We start from the raw sequence: 25,805 nt of genomic DNA on the forward strand, positions 1-25,805 counted from the left end.
GGGAGACACCCTGGACAGGCCACCAGGCCATCACAGGACCTGGAATATATATATATATATATATGTGTGTGTGTGTGTGTATGTGTGTGTGTGTGTTTGTGTTCACACATCACATTGTAAGATGTAGTGTAATTGCAAAATATTTCTGGACTTTCACTTTTTTTGCATAATGCCTTGTTTTGTTAAATAATAAATACAAATTGAGAACTATCTTTAGCCCTGTCCGTCTTTTTAAAACATGTTAGCATGGTATTCCAACATACTTTACAACTTTAAATAAAATTGCTAGACAAGCTCATTGCTTTCATGATGACAATAGCAAACATTGATATAATAAATTGCATAATGTATTTAAAAAGCTCATGAAACTTCAATACTGCACAATATTTTTCTCTGAAGTATTTCTTGATCAAACTAGCCAATGCTCTGTCTGCTGTTTTTAGAGAAAAACTGGCTGTTCTTGTCCTGTTAAGAGGCGATATGTTGATGCTGGCATGGTCTTCAAGTGAATCTACACAGAGAGAAAAATAGTATTATTGAAACAAAACATAGCACATGTCATAGCACGTTCCATATTTGTCAGTATTGTCCACAATTTGTACCATGTAAAAAAATAAAAAACATGAAAAAAACTTCAAGAGCATACATACAGTAATTGCTTAATCTTTCCACAAGGGCTTGTTTGATAAAGTGAGGTTTTGAGCTGTCCAAAGCTTGTATTAGTCATCAGTTAATTCTACAGAGAGCCACAACTTACTTCCCCAATGGCGTTGGTCAGGATGTGGATAATCTTGTCGTGGGGTGTGGCAACCACACTCTGTCCGTTGATTTCAATGATCCGATGTCCGACACGGATGCCCCCTCTTTCTGCTATACCTCCTCGCATCAGGCTGCAGATCTTCCCATCATCAGAGAAAAGGAAAAAGGGAAAAAAGGGAAAATGAATTTTAGTGGTTACACACTTTTTTTTCTTATAGCAATAACTAAATGTGCTCTAGACTAGTAATTTAGGTTTAGAATATCATCGTTTTAAACCTATATTTATCACGGTAAAAATCACTGAAAGCAGCATGGCCCTGCTTCCTTTGCACTGCCCCATACAAACACAGACTTTTAACTGTCGGCCACTGAACAGCTCCCTTGGCTCCTACTGTCCATATTCTGGCGAAAAGATTAACATTCACGTACAATACCATCTTCCACACTGAAGCCCAGCTGAAATTTGGGGTCTGGTCTCTTGATAATTGCCATGGTGACGGGGGGACAGTGAACGATGCTGAGCTTCACGCATGTCTGGCTCTTCAAATCCTGTAATGGAAAGGAGAAAGGTAAGGACAGCAATTAGCTTACATGATCATTCAGAAAAATGTGCCACGTTTGTTTTCGGGAGAAAGAACAGCGACTTAGTGTCCGGATAGCGTGGCCGTCTATTCCGTTGCCTACCAACATGGGGATCGCCTGTTCAAATTCCTGTGTTACCTCGGGCTTGGTCAGGCATCCTTACAGACACAATTGGCCGTGTCTGTGGGTGGGAAGCCGGATGTGGGTATGTGTCCTGGTCACTGCACTAGCGCCTCCTCTGGTCGGTTGGGGCGCTTGTTCAGGGGGTATGAACTGGAGGAAATGGTGTGATCCTCCCACGCGCTACGCCCCCCTGGTGAAACTCTTCACTGTCAAGTGAACAGAAGCAGCTGGCAACTCCACATGTATCGGAGGAGGCATGTGGTATTTTGCAGCCCTCCCGGATCAGCAGAGGGGCTGGAACAGTGACCAGGACGGCTCGCAAAGTGGGGTAACTGGCCAGATACAACTGGGAGAAAAAGGGGCAAAAAAAGAAAAAGAACAGCGACTTTGTGGGGTAATGGGCTTAAATTTTTTTAATCAGGAGCCAATCGTATCTCCCTACAGAGGCAGGGAATGTAAAGCAGTTGCAATGGACAGAATCGGTCTCCTCTTATATGAAATTGTTATATCGGCTATACCAATTTAATCTGCACCTCAACAAACTTAGTTGGTGTTAACCTCCTCATTATTGATTAAAGGCAGTGGGTACAAATGAAAAAGGAATTTTTCTCACTTTCGTCTTCTCTGATATAAGATGAAATTGGTATATCCATATACCAATTTCATCTTATATTCATCTCACTTTCATCTTATCTGATACAAGATTAAATTGGTATATCTATAAGCAACTCCTCCGAGAATCGTCACCTTAACGTGGTGGAGGGGTTTGTGTGTCCCGGTAATCCTGTGAGCTGTGTTGTCGGGGGCAATAGCCCTTGGTAGGGTCTCCCAAGGCAAATTGGTCCCAGGGGAGGGGCCAGACTAAGAGCGATTCAAAAAAAACCCAATGAATTTACACCAGCAGAGTTACAGCACCTCGCCCGGAAAAGGGAAACTCAGGCCCCCTCCTGGAGCCAGGCCTGGGAGTGGAGCTCGCCGGCGAGCGTCTGGTGTCCGGGCCTTGGCCCATGGGGCCCGGTCGGGCCCAGCCTGAAAAAAACAACATAGAGCCACCATCCCGTGGACCCACCACATGCAGGGATGAGCATTGGGGTAGGGTGCAATGCAGGTTGGGCAGCAGGCAAAGGCGGGGACCGGGGCGTGCCGACTTCCGGCATTGCAGATTGGTCCTCGGGACGTGGAATGTCACCTCTCTGACAGGGAAGGAGCCTGAGCTGGTGCAGGAGATGGAGCAGTACGGTACCAACTAGATATAGTTGGGCTCACCTCCACATATAGCATGGACTCTGGTACCAAACACCTGGAGAGGGGCTGGACTCATTACTTTCTGGAGTTGGCCAAGGTGACAGGCGCCGGGCGGGTGTGGGGATACTCACAAGTCCTCAGTTGAGCGCCGCCGTGTTGGCGTTCTCCCCGGGGAATGAGAGGGTTGCCTCTATATGACTGTGAGCCACTGGGGGAAAGGCTCTGACTGTTGTGTGTGCTTATGCACCGAATAGCAGTTCAGAGTATCCAGCCCTCTTGGAGTCTCTGGGTGGTGTCCTGGATAAGGCCCCGCCTCAGGACTCTATGTTCTGCTGGGGGACTTCAACGCTCACGTGGGCAACGATGGAGAAAACTGGAGGGGCGTGACAGGGAGGAACGGCCTCCCCGATCTGAACCCGAGTGGTGCCTTGTTATTGGACTTCTGTGCGAGTCATGGATTGGCAATAACAAACACCATGTTCGAACATAAGGTAGTTCATAAGCGTACTTGGTACCAGAACACCTTAGGCCGAAGATCGATGATAGACTTTGTGGTCGTATCATCAGATCTGCAGCCATATGTTTTGGACACTCGGGTGAAGAGAGGAGCAGAGCTGTCAACTGATCACCACCTGGTGTTGAGTTGGATCAGATGGTGGGGAGGGCTGCCGGACAGACCTGGCAAACCCAAACATGTAGTGAGGGTGAACTGGGAACATCTGGCAGAGGCCCCTGTCCGTGAGGTCTTCAACTCCCACCTCCGGAAGAAGTTCTCGTGTATCCCGAGGGAGGCTGGGGACATGGGGTCTGAGTGGGCCATGTTCAAAGCCTGTATTGTAGATGCGGCAGGCAGGAGTTGTGGTCAAATGGTCATCGGTGCCTGCCGAGACGACAACCCAAGAACCCGCTGGTGAGGGAAGCCGTCAGGCTGAAGAAGGGAGGCCTTTCGGACGTGATTGGCCCAGGAGTCTCCTGAAGCAGCAGACAGGTACCGGGAGGCCAGAAGGGCTGCTGCTTCGGCAGTCGCGAAAGCAAAAACTCAGGTGTGGGAGGAGTTTGGCGAGGCTAAGGAGGAGGGCTTTCGGTTGGCCTCATGGAAGTTCTGGCAAACCATCCGGCAACTCAGGAAGGGGAAGCAGGGCTTGATTCAGGCTGTGTTCAGCTGGGGAGGGGAACTGTTGACCCGGACTGGAGATGTTGTCGAGCGGTGGAAAGAACATTTTGAGGAGTTCCTGAACCTGACTAACACGTCCTCAGTGGACGAGTTAGAGTCTGAAGACTCAGGAGAAGCCCCACCCTAGCCCACCATTAAAGCTAGAGATCAAACAGACAGAGGGCCATCAGAACAGTATCATCAATGAGACAGAGAAGACATTTTTGACGTGTAAAATCTTATTCCATCTTGGTATCATTAATTTTAAAGAAGATTCATAAAAATAAGGTCCCTGCTACAGGATGCCCAATTGCATTAAAGAATTCCCCTCTCTCAGTTTGTTGATGAATTTCTTAAACTGCTGAAACAGATAATGCCTCTCATATATATTATTATTATTAATAATAATAATAATAACTTTTATTTCTATAGCACTTTTCTAAAGCAACACTCTTGTCAAAATAAACCTACTCACTCTAGTCACATTTGATATTGAGTCTCTGTGTAACAATGTACCCCAAAGAGGTGCTTTGAATACATAGGAGGGTCATTTACATGGGGACATTTGAAAAGACCTTAGTATACAAACAGACTACCTAACCCACTTATTGCACATATGAAAAGCTGTTACTAGTATATGGACGATATCCTGATGCTGCAGCTGGTCCCTATAGACAACTCCTACAGGTCTTTAGGATACTCGATAAAAAAATGCATCACCTCTCCTCTGGCAGCCTATTACATAGAATTTGAACATTGAAATGTATTTGTAATGTTGAACCATACAAATCCTAAAAACCTCCTGTTTCCTTATTTTGATTTTGCTGTTAAAAGAGAATGGTCCTCATCATATTGCTCACAGTTTGCTTACATTGGTCTAACTATGCTTTGCTGGCAAGCACATTCAATTTATGACCGACTTGCATTCGACAGTACCAACGGACCAACTCTTTGCCCTTGCAGAAGTGCTGAGGGGGGCACGGGAGTTTGACCAGCTAGTCTACATGTGTTTTGTGGACTTGGAGAAGGCTTACAATCATGTACCCCGGGGCAGATTGTGGGGGGTACCGGGGCAGTTGATACAAGCCATCCAGTCCTTTTATAAGAAAAGTGAGAGCTGTGTCCGCATTCTCGGCACAAAGTCAAACAAATTTTCGGTGGGTGTCGGACTCCGTGAAGGTTGTCCCTTGTCTTCGATTCTGTTTGTGATATTCATGGACAGGATCTCAAGGCGCTGCCAAGGTGAGGAGTGTGTCTGTTTGTTGGCTTCATCAGAACACGACCTACAGCGCACACTGGGTTGGTTTGCAGCTGAGTGTGAAATGGCCGGGATGAGAGTCAGCACGTCCAAGTCTGAGGCCATGGTTTTCTACCAGAAAATGGTGAATTGCTCCCTCCGGGTTGGGGGTGAGTTGTTGCCTCAAGTGAAGGAGTTCAAGTATCTCGGGGCTTGTTCACGAGTGAGGGTAGGATGGAGCGGGAGATTGACAGGCAGATTGGTGCAGCATCAGCAGTAATGTGGACGTTGTACTGGACCGTTGTGGTGAAGAGGGAGCTGAGCCGGAAGGTAAAGCTCTCAATTTACCAGTCAATCTTCGTTCCAACCCTCACCTATGGTCATGAGCTTTGGGTAGTGACCGAAAGGGTGAGATCGCGGATACAAGTGGCTGAAATGAGTTTCCTCCGTAGGGTGCCTGGGCTCAGCTTTAGAGATACAGTGAAGAGCTCGGACATCTGGAGGGAGCTTGGAGTAGAGCTGCTGCTCCTTCACGTCGAAAGGAACCAATTGAGGTGGTTTGGGCATCTGATTAGGATGCCTCCTGGGCGCCTTCCTTTGAAGGTTTACCGGGCACAACCAACTGGGGGGAGAACCCGGGGTAGACCTAGAACTCGCTGGAGGGACCTTATGTCCAATCTGGCCTGGGAACGCCTTGGGATCCCCCAGGAGGAGCTGGAGGGCGTTGCTGGGGAGAGGGATATCTGGAGTGCCCTACTTAGCTTGCTGCCACTGCGACCCGGCTAATGAATGAATGAATTGCATTCAACATTCATGGCTTATGCACAAGAACAGATTTCCATCCATCCATTGTCTTCACCGCTTATCCTGCTCTCAGGGTTGCGGGGATGCTGGAGCCTATTCCAGCAGTCATTGGGCGGCTTGAAATCAATGTTGATTTTTCTCGTGCACTTCTGTCAATGAAAAAAATTAACAGAAATAAAAGAAAAACTCAAGAGAATAATCTTGCTTGATGCGGGATGATATCATCCACCAATCACACCCAGGACACCAAAATGACACATTATATGTTCTCTTTTTTGTGTTATCCTGCTGATCCATATGCAATTCACTCTTTGTGTAATCCGTTATAAATTGTGAAATTGGGCTATACAAATAAAATGGATTTGACTTGACTGTGCCATCTAACTGCTCATCCGTCACAGAGTATGCAAATGTTTCCACCTACTGGTTCCTCAGAACACTGCACATATTCAGGGAGGATAGTTCATTAGGGTTGGTAAAATTTATATTTGACATTTAAGGCACTTTTAACCAACACTTAACCTACAGAGACTTACAATGCCAAGTCAGAAGGTGGCTCAGTGTCTGGGATCAGGGACACTTCATTAGAACAAAAGGGGACTGCTGATGGACATTGGTAAATGTTGGCACCAAAACCTTGAGGTCTTGGTTACAGGGTCTTTCTGTGGCAAGTGAAACCTAAAGATATTAAGAATTTTCTACTGGTAGTTACAATGAAATGAAAGGCCAAATTTAACCACTGAAATAAATGTGAAATTGAAAACAAATGACAGTATAGTTCTGTGTGACTGGACTGATCTCTCACATGAAAATTAAGCACCAGGAAACTTCAACATTTAAAAGATCTTGACAGGCAAATTCAGTCTTCAAAAGGGCGCATAAGGTTGCATTCAGACTTCAAAGGTCATCTTTGACAGTGTTCAAGGACTTTTGATGTTTCACATTTAGATGATCAAACTCAAGACATTTTACAACTCTTTTGACAACTGTGGAATCCCTAGCTAAGCTAATTCCCCCTGCTTTCCACATGAATCATAAGTAACTGCGGAGGCTTGTTCTCTCACCCGGATGATGCTCTGGCAGGATGCTATGGGGAGGCCCACAAGGCTGGTGCCGTTCACCGACATGATGCGGTCCCCGATACTGAGTTCCCCGGAGCGCTCGGCAGGACCCCCGTGGAGGAGGTTGGCCACAACAACGGTGGGCAAGATAGAGCCCCAGCCTGACTCCACCACAGCCAGCCCTAAGATCTCCCCTGCAGCCTTGGAGATGATCACCTGGATCACAGACACAGATGACAGAGTTTCAGCAATAAGCATCAAGTGTTATTCATATTTGTTTTACAAGCATGACTTGAGGTACATTACCCTAAATGTACATATTTCACATGTATAGGAAATCCAAAGTATGAACATGTCACCATTTTTTCTACCAGGGATGTTTGTTACATACAATTTTTGTCTATCCAGAAGCAAAATAGATCATTTAATTTTGTGCTGTCAGTTATTAAGAGAGGTTGTTCATTCAAACTGTAAAAAATCTAACTTTGGAAAAACTCATCCTATCATCACAAAAATCAGCAGGATTGACCACACAGATTTGACGCCATAGTAGCCGATACAGTAGCGCATAGTGACCATCAGGCAGACGCTACAGCATCAGGTGTTTAAACATGGAGGCTGAGCTGCTCTCAGTGGCTTACATCTCGAATGTTCTGAGAATCAGAGAAGTGGACCAGGTCCCCATTGTAGAGCTCTTGGGTGCCCAGGTAGTCGCTGTACTCGCCAGGCCTCAGCTCACTGGGCTTGATGCCATTGGCTTGGAGGAACTGCTGGTAGGCTACGCCAAATGCCTGACCGATAGCCTGGGCTATGATCTGGGCCTGGAGGACAGGAGGATGTAAAACTGAGTGATGAATGCCATGTCTGGACACGTTTGCCGTGACTGTATTCATATCTACCAAATCTGAAGGAAATGTGCCAAAATCCCTTTTTCCAAAGAATGTACCGACCATTATTCTTCCTGCTCTTTTCCTTTAAACCCTTTTCAAACAACATACTTTTGAGCCACAAATGCAGAACTTGGAAAAACTGATCTATCACAGTGTTCTGTATATAAATGGCTTCTCACACTATCTTTGTATATCTGATCCTCCATAGCATTCTCTATATAACTTACTTCTAATATTACCCTTGTATAATTAATGTTCAATAGTGATTTTTTTACAACTACTTTGCCAGAGTGGGAGAAATGGTAGTTTACTCTGGAACATCGACTTTTACCTATAAATGTGAAGATGGTGTACCTTTATTCTCTCTCTTTAGCTTAAAAGGTGCGCTGTGTTTAATGCTGAATTAGTAACTGTTTGGTTCTATTATCACCTTCTTTGCTTCCCATTTGTCTGTGCTGATCTACATGCTGATGCTGTGGTGACCTAGTTTCCCCAAAGGGATCATCAAAGATTCATCAGATGTGACCTGAGACCAGAATCAACTTTCCTCTGGAAGATCACTTTCCCGAGTCCTAGAATAAATATACCTTTCAAATAAAAAAGCAAATAAGAGCAATGATAGTTCAAACAAGCCAAGCCAGAAGCACGACTAGTGGGCTAATAGCCTGCAGCAATATGTAGCTAATTAGTTTTTAAAACATTCTCTTTTTCCTCCTATTCAGCCTCGCAAATAGTGGTAAAGTGGGTCGGCAGGCAGACTATTTCTACGGTTACACCAACTCCCAGGCTGCCCCGGGAAGGATACAGAGCCAAGGTTGTGGAGCTATGAGGAAGGAAAAGTGTGTTATTTAATCTTGTGTACACAACTGTACACAAGAGATGGGAAAACAATAGAGCATGCAGGATACAAGTTAAAGATATTTTACAATTGAAATAAGTTACAAAAACACTATTGCTTCTGGTCACTCTTTTGAAATTGAAAAGTCAGAATAGCTACAGCACTATTACAGAACTGTTTTGATGACACAGTTATAAATATTTTTTTCAAACTTTTCCATCCTACGGCCACATGAGCTGGTGGCCTTCATCATTCAACAGCCAATTATGGAGAGTTTTTTCAGAATGCAAAATGAAGGGACTGGATACCTTGGGTCAACAGCTGTAGCTGCTGCAACCATTTACTAGCATTTATCTGGTGGTTAAAATTACAGTTTTCCAGCATATAGTGTGCTCAATGCTTAAGTGTTAACAACGTGAACCAGTCTGCTCTCAAATCCAAGGCCACAATCAATGATATGGCAACCGCTAAGGTCCAAATGACAGACTCACATCATCGGATGAGAAGACGTGACAGATCATCCAGCATTTTTTTGGTGGTCCAGGGGAGGAAGAGGAAGAAGAGTTGGTGGTCTGTTCACTGTCGTGGCCTTTGCGGCTATTCGGTTTCCTGCGGGCCATCAGCACCACGATGCTGCCGATGTCGGCAATGTAGGAGATCATTTGGAGCGAGTGGTCCATCATCGCCTCCTGAGGAGAAACAGGACATGAATGGTCTTACTCAAACACATCTCAGCAGGACTTACAACTGGCTCCTCAGGGGTTTCGCCATGTTTGATCAGTTACATTCATACTAATTAATGTATTTAAACAATTCATGGACAGAAATTTTCATTTTACCTTGTCCACAGGAAGGACAGGGGTATATGGTGTCTTGCTGAAGGATGCTTCAGCATGACAGACACTTGCAAACTTGTAGGCTCCTGTTGAAGGGCGGTATTTTACGGTAGCTTAAGGTTTGCGTTTTACATGTTCCACACGCTCATGTGAACACACGAAAATACAAGGGAGACAGGAGAGACGTTTTACATGTTCCACACGCTCATGTGAACACACGAAAATACAAGGGAGACAGGAGAGATTCCCGTTAAAACTAAATGGGTAGTTGTATGACACAACTACCCATTTAGTTTTAATTTCATATTTCTTCCTTGAACACACAACTTGTGTGTTCAAGGAAGAAATATGAAATTCTCAATACTGGACAGTTATGGACATACTAAGAACTAGTTTACAAACACAAGTTTTTGACAATTAGTGGAAACAAATAGCAACCAAATAGAAACAGTTTTTTATTTCTTCAAGTCAAGATGCCGATAAAAGATGCAAGAAGTACATCAAAAATATCTTAATTCCCCAAATCATCTAGACTAAATAGTCATGACTGACAATCTTTATCACAAATCCCAGCAAATTAATCGGGACTGTCATTCGAGCATGAGCTGCTGCAACCCTTAAAAAGCAACCAGCCATGCAGAGGAGAGGGAACTGGTAGTAGATGACCCACTTTGAATCTCTGGACAATTCATCCACACCAGACAAGCGAGCAAAATAGACTATACTATTCCTGTACTACCAAGGGAACAATGTTCACATCCAAGCCCTTTTATTAAAAGACCATCCAATTACATCTTTCCAAGGCATCTGCCTGTTGAAGACTTCAGGTCTTTGCACTTGAAAAGGCAACTCTGCCTTTTTAACAAAATAATAAAGTTGCTCAAATATGATTTTTAAGTGAAATATAATAGTTTATTAAGTATTAAGTATTACACTATCTCTAATCCGAAGTAATTTAGCATGGGTAGGCAGGTAGTGGAGATTGCTCAAGGACAGACACACACACACACACACACACACACACACTTGCAAGGATCAGATCTGTGATATCGCACATGTTTGAGTCAAATTTTCAGGGGGCAATAATCCCAAGAGGTAGAACACTACTTAACACTGTCGCAAAAAACATCGAAATATGAATTGTTGCAATATGTTGTTGAAATATAAATTCGCCAGAGGCCACTGTGGTAGGACCCGTGGATGCTGATATAAGGTACTGCAAGAATCAGACAGCCAACGTTTGGGTTTACGCAGCAGTATCTCTACCCAGAGGATCCCTACTGCTTGTCGGAGCTCACCTGAGTATCAGTGCTGAGTACTTTGATCCGTTGGGTTGAGATAAAGAGGTCCACCTCTGTCATGGGCTGAGACTCCCCCTCCGGAGCCTGGATGAAATAGAATCACAAAGTTTTCACAATGAACAGGTTCTGCACTGTACCTATCATGGGCCTATTATGGCAAGATATAGTATCAGAAACAATCTCTTCCCATACTGAGCCACCTCAATACTATTCTGTACCCATTATGGACCTACTGTAGCTATTGCACAGTGTCAGTACTATGCCATTCACATATTGGGTCAACTAAATACATACAACACCAGTTCTGAACTGTATCTGTATTGAGTTATTTGTGGACATGGTACAGTATCAGTACCAATGTATAGACCCCTAGCTGGGATGAATGAGAATAAAGAGGTTTGAGAGAAATGCTACTGAGTGGTTTAGGATTTGCCAATTACATTAATAGTTTACCATTCTGATACACTATCAGTTTCCAACAAACAGTTCATGTGTCATTTGACCCGACCTTGATCCGATCCACAGCCTCCTGAGCTTGAGCCATGCGAGCATTGGTAGATGGGTTTTTCTCTGACTTGATCTGAGTGGAGCCAAGATACTTCGCACCAAATATCACTCCATCTAAAAGGTCATCAGGGTCACAGGGACCAGGCACTGAGGGGGGGAAACAAAATTTTAAATTTGCTTGACTGAATAACTAGTTAAGATTGACAATTTCTTAGATTACTACGTTTCTGATCAATTAAGACAAAGACCAAACAAGTATTTGGTGTGCTGAAGTGACTGTCTCTTACCATCTTTATAGTCAGGGCGGTCATCAGCATTCTGTGATGAAAATAAAGTTTGGTTTTAATGTACTGTAAAGAATGTATCTCAAAAAGCAACACAATTCCAAGATAGGTCATCAGAATGTATCACATACAGTTATAACATCAGAAATAAATAATCCGTTTGTATCTTATGCATTAATAAAATTAGAGATAAATCACAAGAGCATATCACATACTGGAACAATATTAAAGATAAATACTCAGCGCTGTTAATGGTCCAACACTTCAACAACTTTAAATAGTAGAGATAAATACATAATAATGTAAGCTAGATCACAAAAATTGAGGAAAATAAAAACAGCGAATGGACAGTAATATCCAGGTAAAACATAAAACGTGCTGTATCTCAATTTACACAAGGAAATAACTCAGCTGGCCTGTTCAGTCACTCCAAAACAGCAGAAAAGAAAATCCCATGTTGCTCTGCAATAAATAAACAACATAACTTCCAACTTACCAGCTCATTCTCAGCAGCACCTTCCACTTCTGGCGGCTCCTCCCCACACTTCATCCACACTGGCTCGGGGTACCGGTCCTTCAGCAGGGAAGCCGAGAAGCCGCCCCGCAGCTGGGGCTGCTGGCCATTCCCAAAATGATCCCAGTACTTCTGGGCGTCTTCCTGATTGTAGGAGACTGAAACCACGGCGTCGACCTCTGCTCTGCGGGGTAGGTAAGCTGCCCGGGGCTTTTGAGGAAGAGGAGAAGGCCCTATCTCTGTAGACTCTAATAGTCCAAGGAGGTCTCTGTGGTGGCTCTCTAAGAACAACAGCCCCGTAGTTTCCGTTGGAGAACTGGTGTGTAAAGTGTCAACACCTGTTACCGCGGAAGGGTCTTCCGGTTCCAACTCAAGAGGTCTGTAGCGCCGATAGGAGATGCGGCGAGCAGGACATAGCTGGTCAGAATCAGACTCCTCTCCCATCAGTTGGAGCCTGTTGAGAAGGGCATGAATGCGGGTGTGGTCCTCATCTCTTGACCGGCTCTTGATCCCCTCAACCTCTGCCTCCTCCTCCTCAGGAACCTGTCTCTCTACCTCCCTAGTAGACAGCCCCTCTCTTATAGCCTGGATAGGATCAGTGTTATCGTCCACCAGCTGCTGTTGAATAACCACTGGCGGAACAGCAATGTCATTCACATCCAAAGGCAGAATAAACTCATCAAGCCCTTCCTCCTCCAGATTATCACCTGAGGGAGGGAAGGTAGGGTCGTCCACATCCTGCACTGAGCCTACCTCGCTGGATGTGTCAGACCTCCAGTCCAGTGGAGGGGGCTCAATGAGGTTAAAGGAGTCCAGCTCCTCTGCCTCGGAGCTGGCCACATCTGCCTGAGTCCATCTGTTACTGTTTGCATCTGGAGAAACTTCATCAGCAGTGATAGCTGTGATGGACTGAGTGCCTGGGGACAATGAAGCTGGCTGTTCAGCATGGGAGCTGTCTGATTCCATTTTGTGAACAAGCCTGTTAGAAGCAGGGATGCATTTCATTGTTCAGATGGGGTTGTGGTTTCTGGTGGTTTGAATCAATTCCATTTAAGAATCAATGGGAACTTCAGTTAAATTTAGGTCACATTTTGCTGTGATCAGTAGATTGAACAGTAATGCAGTACAATTCAAAGAGGCAGTTAGCTAGAGTAGCTTGCACAAACTGACTAAACGGCTGACGGAATAACAAACAACCCGTATCTAATATTTAACGTAATGAGAGATACAATGATATATCTTCTAATCGCAGTACTCAAGCCCACGGCATTTTCTTACCGCTGGTAGACACACCTGAACCGAAGACAGCAGACACTGGAATACAATAACGCACCTTTCTGTCAACACTGCCCTATGGCCATCAAGATAGGCTGGCAGTTCCAGTCTGGTGCTCAAAGTACATGTGCACCTATATTCATCTAACCCTCACACAGACTCCTTTTTGCTCATCAAGGTGCACGATGCAGTGTTAACCAGTTCTCACAAAATTCATATGACTATAACTCACAATCACTGGCCAATAGGCGAGGTAGAAGGCTATTTCAGAAGGAGATGTGGTACAGAAAACAAATAATTATGAAAACGATCCAATCCAGCCATAATCACTAGCATTGTAAGTACACAAGAAAGCTCAACCGAACTCGTCACCCATTTAATGCTAGTGCGCTAGCTAATTACCCACTTCATCAACATATGGAGGAGTGCATACAGAAGTTAGCTTTAATCCTGACGTCGGATGGTAACTTCCCGCATACACCAAACAAGAAAAAGGTTCTCACCTGGTTATCTCAGATCGTTGTATTTTGGCGGAGGTCTGGATATTCTTTCATACACCAGCCAGACACAGGGACAACTCCTCTTAGGTGCCACGATACACAAGTTTACGTGGTTTATAACCTGGACATGTTTGTACGTTCGTCATTCTAGCGACTGCCATAGCATCCCGCCACGTAACAGTAATATATCATTCGATAAATACGTCGCACACAATTCCTGTGTGGGAAAAACTTCACATGTTGTCCATCCTGACTGACAATCCTGCGGCCAGGACTCCTCTCGACTCGCGATCTAACGTCAGCATAGTGCGCATGCGTCGCCCCCATTCGAGTCCTGCTTAATCGAATGTCAAATAAATTATCAACGGGAGTCAAGAGAATGTAGAGAAAGTTGGTTTATAAAAACAGTTAATTTATTCGATATTCTGTACAATTTATACATATAAACATTTACTGCAGAGCTCAAGACTATTTCAATTTTATAATACAGTATTGTAATTATTCAGAGATTTTTCCAAGCTCACCTATGGTTTTACCAGGTTGCTCTGAAGACCGTTTCATTATTCATAAGACTGAACATCACATGAATATGATAACATGATATGATTTATTGTAAATGCCTTCAAATTAGACAATCGACATTCATAATTTCTATCTAGAATATAAATTAAGTGAACTCATAATTCAAAGTTTAGGAATTTGTACAAACTGAAATCACAATACTGGAGTGTAATGTCAGCGCAACAAGTTAAAGCAACAGTATTACAATGAGTTACTATGCATTCAACTGCATGCTGCCTCATGTCGTCTGCGCCAAACTGCAAGAGCTCCGGCTGGGTCCCCAACATGATCCTCTGGATACTGGACTTCCTCCTCAAAAGGGAGCAGTTTGTCATGGTCAACAGCTCCACTCTCCTGTCATGCTCAAATCCACCGGTGCCCCCCTGGGGTCAGTGGTTTCGCCAGTCCTATTCTCACTATACGCCAACAAGCTGAGGGATAGTATGAGCATGGCCATGAAGTTTGCAGATGACACGGCATTGGTTAACACCTCCAACAGCCCTGCCCACTTTGAGGAGGAGGTAGAAATGCTGCACCAGTGGTGCAAGGAGCATTTTCTCCGGATAAACGTGAGGAAGACAAAGGAGCTGCTCATGGACTTCTGGAAGAAGGCTGACCCTGTCCCACAGCGGACACTTGAAGGAGAGGTTGTGGAGAGGGCTAGCAGTTACAAGTACATCGAAACCATCATCAACAGCGAGCTGACCTTCAACGAAAGCACACAAACCATCTTCAAAAAGTGCCAGCAGCAGATCTACCTCCTGCGGAGGCTGAGGCATCCAGACATAGCCCCTTCCATCTGTTGTAGCTTTTACATCTGCCATATAGAGAGCCTCTTCGCCTTTTCTTTTTCAGCTTGGTATGAGAGGCTCTCAGAGACCAACAAGGCCAAGCTGCAGAGGGTGATGACCTTGGCGTCCAAGCTCTGTGTGGGGTCAGTACTCAACCCTCCAGCTGCTCTATGACCAGAGAGTGGGGAAGAAAGCAAGTAAGCTCATAACTCAAGCTCAGCACCTGCTTTCAGATCATGCTCTCTGGTAGGAGATATGGTGCCCCTGTATTCAAAACATTCTATTTTTTGTCTGTATGTATTGTACTGACATAAGCAAAACGAATTTCCCTTGTGGGCAATAAAGAACATCTATCTATCTATCTGTCTCGCTGTCTGTCTGTCTGTCTATCTATCATCAAAATTCATGGTCAATGAGTGAGGTCTCTGCACTGAAGACACACAGCTGTTAGGTTGTTGAATAGTTAAAATATGCAACCTTTTAGGTTTAGGATGGACAATTTAAAAACAATGCCTGACTTACAGGTCAGTTCTGTAGATGTTAAAATACAAAATAAGGATGGATGTGAACAAAAAAGGCTCTTGTCTTCTTCAAGCTTAAATCTTCTTGTCCCAGTCATGATTAATGACACTGAATTCGAACTGAAACAGCCTTTGAAATACAGATGAGGGAGTTTTCACCCTGATCCCGTGTGAACCGGGTGTAGTAGTCAATGTCCTGTTGGGGCTAATTTTGTTTGAAAGTTTCTGTTTCGTCCCACTTTAAGCAGCAACAGTGATCTGAAACAATTGCTTTCATGCACCACACAGTTCATGTCCACTCATAGAGGTGTCTAATGGACTCCAAAACTCACCAGCCAAAGATGTTTCCACTCTGGTGGCATTCCTACTTCACAAACTAGTCAAAAATGAACAGTCTCAGTGATGGTGAATTGTTTTAAGGACATCCCAGTCAATTGCTAGGGTTGTTACTGTAGATTGCAAAAGGCAATTGTGTATCACATGGTTTAAATGAACAATTTATGTCTTTTCTAACCCACTAAACACATTTTCTTGAGAAATACTATCAAATTTTAAGATCAAAGCCTTTTAAACAGACGTGCATGCATACATATTTTAAAGTACTTCAATTTTCAATTTTGAAAGTGCTTGGCTTAACAAGGAATTTTGCAAGATTATGTATTGTGTTTTCACATGGCACACTTTTTGCTGATCTGTTTGGCTTGCTATTAGAAACTTAAATGGAAATTAAGTTGACCATTTGAGCTTCAAATCACCCCACACACAGTCTGATCATTAGCTGGATGTTGATGGGGCACCAAAGATGTGAATATTATTTGCAAATATTTCTCAATGATCACAATATTTCCCCCTAATACATGCCATTCATACAATGTTGGTTGAAAAATCTAACTTTAACCATCACTTGGAGGTTCAGACAAGTCCCTGCTTGACTGGTCACTGCTGCTGTCATTCATTTGGATCAAACCAATCAGAGACGAAATGGTACCCATCAGTCCCACCAGCCAATTGGGAAATCGTCCGGCCCACATAAAACCAGGCGGCATCCAGTGGATGGCGTTGCTGAGGTCAGCCATGCTGCTGAGGACAGTGAGGAGCTCACCTCTCATCTGTCTGTGGAGCTGAGAGTGGCTAGGTGAGCTGGGGTCCCTGCAAAGATGAATATATACATTTAAGGAATATAAACTGAAATACAGTGCTGCTCATTGAGTGTAACATTGACTATGCTCAAATTTTACTAATCACAAATCTTACTAATTCACCTTATGAGGGCACCATGGTGACTTCATGGAATGGGTCATGACTTCATGACCCAGTTGGAAGGGCAGGCAGTTAAAATACAAAAATACAACATCTAATAAATGTCATCATGTAATGTGGTGGGGGGATAATAAAGACATTATTTTACTTGTAATTACAAAGCAGATATTTTTTTTCTGTTTCTACAGCTACTATGTTATATGGTTTGGAGACAGTGGCACTGACAAAAAGACAGGAGGCGGAGCTGGAGGTGGCAGAGTTGAAGATGCTAAGATTTTCATTGAGCGCGATGAAGAAGGGCAGGCTTAAGAATGGTTATATTAAAGGGACCGCTCACATTGGACGGTTTGGAAACAAAGCAAGAGAGACAAGATTGAGATGGCTTGGACATGTGTGGAGGAGAGATGCTGGGTATATTGGGAGAAGGATGCTGAATATGGAGTTGCCAGGGAAGAGGAAAAGAGGAAGGCCAAAGATGAGGTTCATGGATATGGTGAGAGAGGACATGAAGGTGGCTGGTGTGACAGAGGAAGATGCAGAAGAAAGGAAGAAATGGAAACGGATGAGCCGCTGTGGTGACCTCTAACAGGAGCAGCCAAAAGTAGTAGTAGTAGTCTACAGTTGGTGGCCAATTCATTTCTACTGTTGCAGGTGGCGATATCAGGCTTGCAAATAATAAAATACTTCTCTGTCAAACATAGGTTACATCTTCTGCTGTTAATTGAATATGCATTGCTCTTCGTGAGGATTTTCCATGAAATAGCGCAACTAATATTCTTGCTACCAATGACCAAATATGGCGGCTTAAGGCCGTTGCATTTCTTGCATGCTCATTCCTGAAGCTTCCCATATGGGCGTTAAACCTAATTTTAAAAGGGCCCTTTGTTAGTCCAATGTAAGTGTCCACTTTGCAGTTGTCTTCTCTTGTCACTGATGCCTGGTAGATGACTCCCTCTGTCTGGCATTTTCCTTCAAGAGGGCACGATGCCTTAGTACGGCAGTTGCAGTTGGTGGTGTTTGGCTGCATTGAGGGGGGTCTGTGCCTTGATCATGATGCCTGTGTTGTGGGATGAAATAACCTGTTGAACATTTGGCATGCAGCTGTAGCTAATTTTATCATTTTATTATTTTGTTATTTGCAAGCCTGATATGTCCATCTTGAATAGTAGAAACGAACTGGCCACCAGCTGTAGACACAGAAAAAAAATATCTGCTTTGTAACTACAAGTAAAATAATGTCTTTTTTACCCCCCCCCCCTTAAATGATACACGTGACATTTATTAGATGTTGTATTTTTATATTTTAACTGCCTGCTCTTCCAACTGTGCCCCAACACCACTCCACTATATGTTATACATAAATTACCCCCATTTGACGTTACCTTGTTACATTTTAAATATATGCTATTTCAACAGTGCCCTGGCCCTTTAAATGCTTTTCAAAACAAGGCCAAACCCCTTGCCCCATTGGTTGTAATGTTTTCTACCCCACCATTGGTTGCTGTGCATCGTAACTACCTACCCTATTGGTTGTAATAGTTCAAATGTTTCCTCCTCTCATTGGCTGCTGTCCACTGAAATTAGGGGCGTAACATGGGGCAATGTAAAATTTATTGACTGTGCGTTCTTCTTTATTGAATTACAGTGGCAGCTGATGAGTGCGCGACGCACAAACAAGCTTGTACTGCTATGTATTAAAAGTTTTTCCCTACATCTATCTTGATACACACACACACACACACACACACACACACGTGCTTATTTATCCCATTAATTAGTCAATCAATAGTCCCATCTAGAGTCAGTCATTGTTGTGCGTATTTTCTTCATCTGAGAGGTGATGTAATTACTTTCTTTATTTGTGTTGTGTGTTTCTTTGGAGCAGGAATAAAGATCCCTGAATTGAGAGTTCACAAATTTCAGATCTTTGGCTAATTTGGTTTATCTTTCTTTCCTCTGGAAAGTGGTGCCCCAATTTCAATGAGTGCAAAATTCAAATTATAGTGTAGTATGCTACAAAGGTGATAACTAACTAGATTGAAACTCATCAGCATCGTAAAAACCTAGTATGTGCTTTATCCTGATGATTCAAACCAGGATGCCATTTATGGCTTGTTTGCTGACATAAGTACTACGTTTAAAGATACAAAGTGTGGCAAAATTTTACGTTTTTCACTTTGCAGAAATAAGGATTTTATATGCACTGTACCTTCCAGACACGCTGTCCTCATCTTACCTTTTCAGTTTATTCCTCAGCAGCATGAGAAGCCTGAGAGACCTGGAGGAGAAAAGTTTTTAAATTTATTCTACCAAGAACAGAGAGATTTCTCTGAGACAGAAATTACTCATGGCATGCTCCATATGAGACTTTTAATCCTGAAGAGCCGTTTGAGTAACAAGACCAAGGCTTTTCCAGGACCAGCTGGAAACTGTGTGATTACTGCTAAGATGCAATGAGACCCCACCAAGTCAGCTCCCCTAACCATTACAATAAACAAAAAGTTTGCATTGGATCTGTACCATAGTCTGTAATGGCTCTCTGCATTGTTTAATTTTCCATAGAGAGCAACCAGGTGAGCTGGAAGGTGATTAAGCTCAACCTCTGGCAGCAAAACTGGAGGTCCACCTCTGCTGTCTTCAACATTTCATCACTAATAACTACTACTACTACTTTCGGCTGCTCCCGTTAGGGGTCACCACAGCAGATCATCTGTTTCCATTTCTTCCTGTCTTCTGCATCTTCCTCTGTCACACCAGCCACCTGCATGTCTTCCCTCACCACATCCATAAACCTCATCTTTGGCCTTCCTCTTTTCCTCTTCCCTGGCAGCTCCATATTCAGCATCCTTCTCCCAATATACCCAGCATCTCTCCTCCACACATGTCCAAGCCATCTCAATCTTGCCTCTCTTGCTTTGTCTCCAAGCAGTCTAACTTGAGCGGTCCCTCTAATATAATCATTCCTACTCCTGTCCTTCTCCGTCACTCCAAGTGAAAATCTTAGCATCTTCAACTCTACCACCTCCAGCTCCACCTCCTGTCTTTTCGTCAGTGCCACTGTCTCCAAACCATATAACATAGCTGGTCTCACAACCATCTTGAAAACCTTCTCATTAACTCTTGCTGGTACCCTTCTGTCGCAAATCACTTCTGACACTCTTGTCCACCCACTCCACCCTGCCTGCACTCTCTTCTTCACCTCTCTACTGCACTCCCCGTACTTTGGACAGTTGACCCCAAGTATTTAAACTCATATGCCTTCGTCACCTCCACTCCTTGTATCCTCACCATTCCACTGTCCTCCCTCTCATTCATGCATAGGTATTCCGTCTTGTTCCTACTGACTTTCATTCCTTTTCTCTCCAGTGCATACCTCCACTTCTCCAGGATCTCCTCAACCTGCACCCTACTCTCGCTACAGATCACAATGTCATCTGCGAACATCATCGTCCATGGAGACTCCTGCCTGATCTTGTCCGTCAACCTGTCCATCATCATTGCAAACAAGAAAGGGCTCAAAGCCGATCCTTGATGTAATCCCACCTCCACGTTGAACCCATCTGTCATTCCAACCACACACTTCCCTCGTACATATCCTGCACCACTCCCACATACTTCTCTGCAACTCCCGACTTGCCTATACAATACCACACCTCCTCTCTTGGCACCCTGTCATATGCTTTCTCTAAATCTACAAAGACACAATGTAACTCCTTCTGGCCTTCTCTATCCTTCTCGATCAACATTCTCAAAGCAAACATCGATTCTGTGGTGCTCTTTCGCGGCATGAAACCATACTGCTGTTCGCTAATCGTCACTTCTCCTCTTAACCTAGCTTCTATTATTTTTTCCCATATCTTCATGCTGTGGCTGATCAACTTCATACCGCTGTAGTTGCTACAGTTCTGCACATCGCCCTTGTTCTTGAAAATCGGTACCAGTATGCTTCTTCTCCACTCCTCAGGCATCCTCTCACTTTCCAAGATTGTGTCAAACAATCTAGTTAAAAACCCAGCTGCAATCTCTCCTAAACATCTCCATGCCTCCACAGGTATGTCATCAGGACCAACTGCCTTTCCACTCTTCATCCTCTTCATAGCTGCCCTCATTTCCTCCTTGCTAATCCACAGCACTTCCTGATTCACTATCCCTACATCATCCAACCTTCTCTCTCTCTCATTTTCTTCATTCATCAACCCCTGAGAGTACTCCTTCCACCTTCTCAGCACACTCTTCTCACTTATCAGCACATTTTTCATAATGGTGCCAGTTAAGATTGCTTGATTCCTTCTGCAGGTATTGGAATAGTTGGAAGTCTGGTTCTGTTTGTGTTCTGGTTGTGTGTCTTCTCATTATGATTCTTGTGTATCCACAACTAAATTATAAATTTTGAGATCTTTGTCAGTATGGGCATGGTTTTTGCACACAACTGCAGTGGAATGAAGACACAATGCCACTTTGTATTGGTGTTTCACTCCAAGACAATGTTTCAACTCGATGTATAACTTGATTTCAACATGTTGAGAGACTAAGTGACACTCACTGTTGTAGGCATGGCCATTGATGGCTCAATGTGCTGAATAGTGACAATCACATGAGCTAGTCTTACCTGAGTATTCCCAGCAGGAGAGAGATTCCCCAAAACACTGTGCTGAACAGCCACCATTTGTCTGATTTGACTTTGATAAGATCTGCGTCGGCTGCCCACGCAATGTGTTCACAAGGGTAGTAGAACTGGTCGGCTATGTTAGTCAGCACCGATATCCAACGCAGGCAAGAATCTTCCTCCTGGGAGTGAGTCAAAATGTGCCACCATGCCTACATTACAGCCTTCATTATATCATACCAACGTATTAACAAAATTGTATGTGTTAATCACATTGTCCAGAACACATTAAGCCCTAACACACAAAGCCTAACATTTACCATCTTTCAAGGGGGTCGACCCCCAAATCAAACACACCCTCTTCCATCTCTACCCTTACTCAGGTCTGTATCCTGCCTAAACACCGCTTATCAGTGCGCGCGCGCGCACACACACACACACACACACACACACACACACACACACACACACACACACACACACACACACACACACACACACACACACATTCACTTGTCCGTTACTCTAACCAGGGTTCATATTCACCTTGTACATACTTATCCTACATTTTAGGCGCAGCTCCTGATTTTAAACCCAATGGACATTACGTTGGAGTTGTAGTCCTTTGATGGCTGGGCTTGGTTGGCAGTTGCTGACATTGCTCTCAATTATTTGTGGTGTGCAAGATCATAGAACATCTAGGATTCTCATTTGATGACAGAACCAACAGGAAGAAAACGGACCTCTAAGGTCTTAGCTTACCCATCTTCCCAGACCATAGGTACTGGCGTAGGCCAGCATGGATAGGTCATCAAACAGCCGCAACACCGTCCTACAGTGGCTGAGCTGAGCAGAGAGCAACAGGAGACTTTTCCCAACCTGGGACGACTCGCCTGTCCTCTGTGACAGAACTCCACCAACCAGCTGGGACCCATAGCAAACTGTTCTGATCTACATCCCCGACACCAATAACAGTAAGAAAATCAATCACTGCTGCAGAACCAGTGTGCAGAACTTAAGCAAAGTTCATTATTGCTGTTAAAGGAGGTGATTGTGTATGTTAAACTTGATTTGAATTGCTTCTTCAATAATGATTATTGATTAATGAGATACTAATGTGCATCAACAGTTGATTGGTGTATTTCTATGCTTGTTTGAATTTGAATAAGTTACCAACCTGTTCTAATCTCTTGAGCTGTAAAAATTATAGGCTCGTGTGTATGTGTATGTGTGTGTGTGTGTGTGTGTGTTGTATTCGGGTAATTGTTGGTAAAAGGCGTAAATAAAAAATGAACAACAATTAAATGGATACTCACAACTTTATCTCGTCCTCTGTAAGTTTCGAGCACACCGACCAGCGACTCCAAGGACTCTTGCATGTCTCAGTCTGCAAGCCTGAGCAGTGCACAGCATATGGCAGACAGACCGGCTCACTATGTACAAACCACCAATAACGCGCAGCTAGTTGATGTCAAAACTAGTTCATGAATTTCCGTGACGAGGGGCATCTCATTAAACAACCTACTAATGTCATACAATATGACAAACCTCTTACACAGATGTGTCTTGTGGACTTTGAACCCTGAGGTTTTGGTGGTCTTCTCAGACAATAGTAGTCGATCACCTACACGTGAGACTCAACTCCGCGATTTAACTGTTGCTGCCCGACTGAAGCATTACTTGCAACGAAACACGTTTATAAGTAGTGTTTAATTAGATAACGTGAAGCATTTATTAGATGTGGCACTCTTTCTTGCTCAACTAACTTCAGAATTTTTTTCCATCGCACCGAGCGGCTCGATATTTCCGGTGCATAGTTATGACGCAATTCCAGTCACAGCCAATCAATTTGCCGGCACTTTCAATACAGAATAAATGAACGATTACTAATTGGCAGCAATAGAGAAATAATGACAGTAAAAGACTGCCTTACAATTTAGAAAAACGCTATAACTGAGCATATACCCAGGCATTCTTTGCTATATTTTTGTACTAGAAAGGCGCCTCATTTTCTGGTTAGTTTGCCATCAGACGCTTGAAACAAAACGTTTTAAAAAGGTTCAGCAACATGACATGAAAAGCAGGAACAGCAGTAGCGTGAAACCAAAATATTGATATTAAAATGGCATAAATTTACAACAATCTCACATTTCTATATGAATGTTTGCAGTTATTGCTCCAAATTTTAATGCCTTGGACTATTAGGCTGAGGCATACACTTTGTGTGGGAAGAGAGGGGTCAAGGGAATGTAATTGCACAATTGATAAAACGGGCCCGTCCCGTTATCCATACGATCTGCACTTCAAATGCTTTGGTACTTGGCATCACAACATCACTGACATGGTGCTTTACAGGTCATACACTTCACCAAATACTGCTCCACAGTGGTCAAAGCTAAACAGCAAAGCGTACATCAAGCACGTCTATGCTTAGTGACAGGACACACTTGCATATGTACCCTAAGTGCACTTACACCAAATGCCAAAATGTTCAAGTGCATGTCAAGTGTGGATAAGGTGACAGACCCAAAAGGTTGAAAAGAATTACACTTTGACTGGTAGCCACGCGCATGTGTATTGCTTCGGCAATACATATTGTAATGTGTGTAGAGCCGAAGGAACGGAGAAGACCGTAGGTTCACACTTTAGCCGTGTAGGCAACTTTCTTTAATCCACGGTAAATCAGAGAGACAACAAAACCACAGCTCGACTGAGCGGAGGCGGCAAGAACAACCAGAAAACTGGCTGGACAACCATAACTTAACCCTGCGTTAACCTGCCAGGGCAACCATGACTTAACCCTTAGTTCCTGGGTTCGATTCTGTCCCCAATACGTGTCCACCACATGAGCCCCCCCAGAATTCGCCCTAGTAATCGAAGTCAGGCAGGCGCGGGGGGACGACAGGCGTCCGCGGCGGCTCCGGGTAACAGGGGCCGGAGTGTCTCTGGGAGGCATTGACGCGGGCCTGTGGAGGTCGGCCTGAGGAGCAGAAGAGGCAGCGCGGGCCTCCACGGGGGGAGGAGGCGGAGCCGGGGGACGACCGCGACGAGGAGGTTGGGCTAACTCCAACGGCTGCGTCAAGTCCAGGTGTGCGGGTTTAACTCGGTCCACTGAAACATGCTCGGCCGTGCCCCCAAAATCCACCACCAGGTGCTTAGTTCCCCGTTCCAGGACGCGGAAGGGGCCGTCATAAGGGGGTTGCAGAGGGGGGCGGTGTGCGTCGTGACGGATGAACATGTAGTCCGCTGACTGCAGACCTGGGGGCACCTGGGACACCGGGGCGCCGTGTTGGGCGGTAGGGACGGGTGTGAAAGCTCTGACCCCGTCCAGCAAGGAGGCTCGTTGGTCCACAGCTGACCAGGGACACGTTGCGTTGGGCATGAAATCGCCTGGGACTCGCAGCGGCGTGCCGTACACCAGCTCCGCAGAGGAGGCTTGTAGGTCTTCCTTCGGGGCGGTCCGCAGGCCCAGCATGACCCATGGGAGCTTGTCGACCCAGTTGCAGTCCTTGAGAGTAGCCCGAAGTGCAGCCTTCATGGACCGGTGGAAGCGCTCACATAGGCCGTTCGGCTGAGGGTGGTAGGCGGTAGTGCGATGAAGCTTGACACCCAGAGCCTCAGCCACAGCATCCTATAGCTCTGAGGTAAACTGTGGCCCGCGGTCAGATGAAAGGTCGGAAGGCGTACCGAAACGTGAGACCCACGACCCAATAAAAGCCCGGGCCACATCAGCAGACGTCGTGGATGCCAGGGGAACAGCTTCAGGCCAGCGCGTAGTCCTGTCCACCACAGTGAAGAGGTAGGTGAACCCATGGGAGGGGGGTAGAGGACCAACCAGGTCGACGTGGACATGGTCAGATCGTCTCTCCGGCACTGCGAAGCGTTCCAGGGGCGCCTTAATGTGGCGGTGTATCTTAGCCCGCTGACAGGCAACACACGAGTCGGCCCACGCTTTCACGTCTCTCTTAAGTCCCTCCCACACAAACTTAGCAGAGGTCAGGCGCACGGATGGCTTACCGCCTGGATGAGAGAGGCCGTGCACAGCTTCAAACACGGGGCGTCTCCAGCTGTGCGGGACGATGGGCCTGGGCTGTCCTGTGGAGACGTCACACAGGAGGGTGACACCTGTGTCGCTGAAAGGAACGTCCTGCAGGTGG

General features: G+C 44.7%; 2 protein-coding genes across 2 annotated transcripts; both read right to left on the minus strand.

Annotated features, from left to right (window-relative positions):
• Positions 1-365: 365 nt before the first annotated feature.
• si:ch73-40i7.5 (amyloid-beta A4 precursor protein-binding family A member 3) lies at positions 366-14,149 on the minus strand. The gene is made up of 11 exons (XM_056277502.1): positions 13,913-14,149; positions 12,117-13,113; positions 11,624-11,654; positions 11,338-11,483; positions 10,827-10,913; positions 9,184-9,381; positions 7,606-7,785; positions 6,968-7,180; positions 1,189-1,308; positions 758-898; positions 366-511 (listed from the first exon to the last, which is right to left on the minus strand). The coding sequence occupies exons 2-11, from the start codon at positions 13,098-13,100 to the stop codon at positions 440-442; spliced, it is 2,172 nt and encodes a 723-aa protein (XP_056133477.1). The 5' UTR covers positions 13,101-13,113; positions 13,913-14,149; the 3' UTR covers positions 366-439.
• Positions 14,150-15,754: 1,605 nt separating this feature from the next.
• On the minus strand, positions 15,755-23,442 carry pex11g (peroxisomal biogenesis factor 11 gamma). Its single transcript, XM_056277788.1, has 6 exons — positions 23,197-23,442; positions 22,965-23,043; positions 22,411-22,599; positions 21,652-21,830; positions 19,279-19,320; positions 15,755-16,931 (listed from the first exon to the last, which is right to left on the minus strand). The coding sequence occupies exons 2-6, from the start codon at positions 23,025-23,027 to the stop codon at positions 16,676-16,678; spliced, it is 729 nt and encodes a 242-aa protein (XP_056133763.1). The 5' UTR covers positions 23,028-23,043; positions 23,197-23,442; the 3' UTR covers positions 15,755-16,675.
• Between the last annotated feature and the right edge of the window lie 2,363 nt (positions 23,443-25,805).

Source organism: Lampris incognitus, chromosome 3 (assembly GCF_029633865.1).
Source record: "Lampris incognitus isolate fLamInc1 chromosome 3, fLamInc1.hap2, whole genome shotgun sequence".
Classification (NCBI taxonomy): Eukaryota; Metazoa; Chordata; class Actinopteri; order Lampriformes; family Lampridae; genus Lampris; species Lampris incognitus.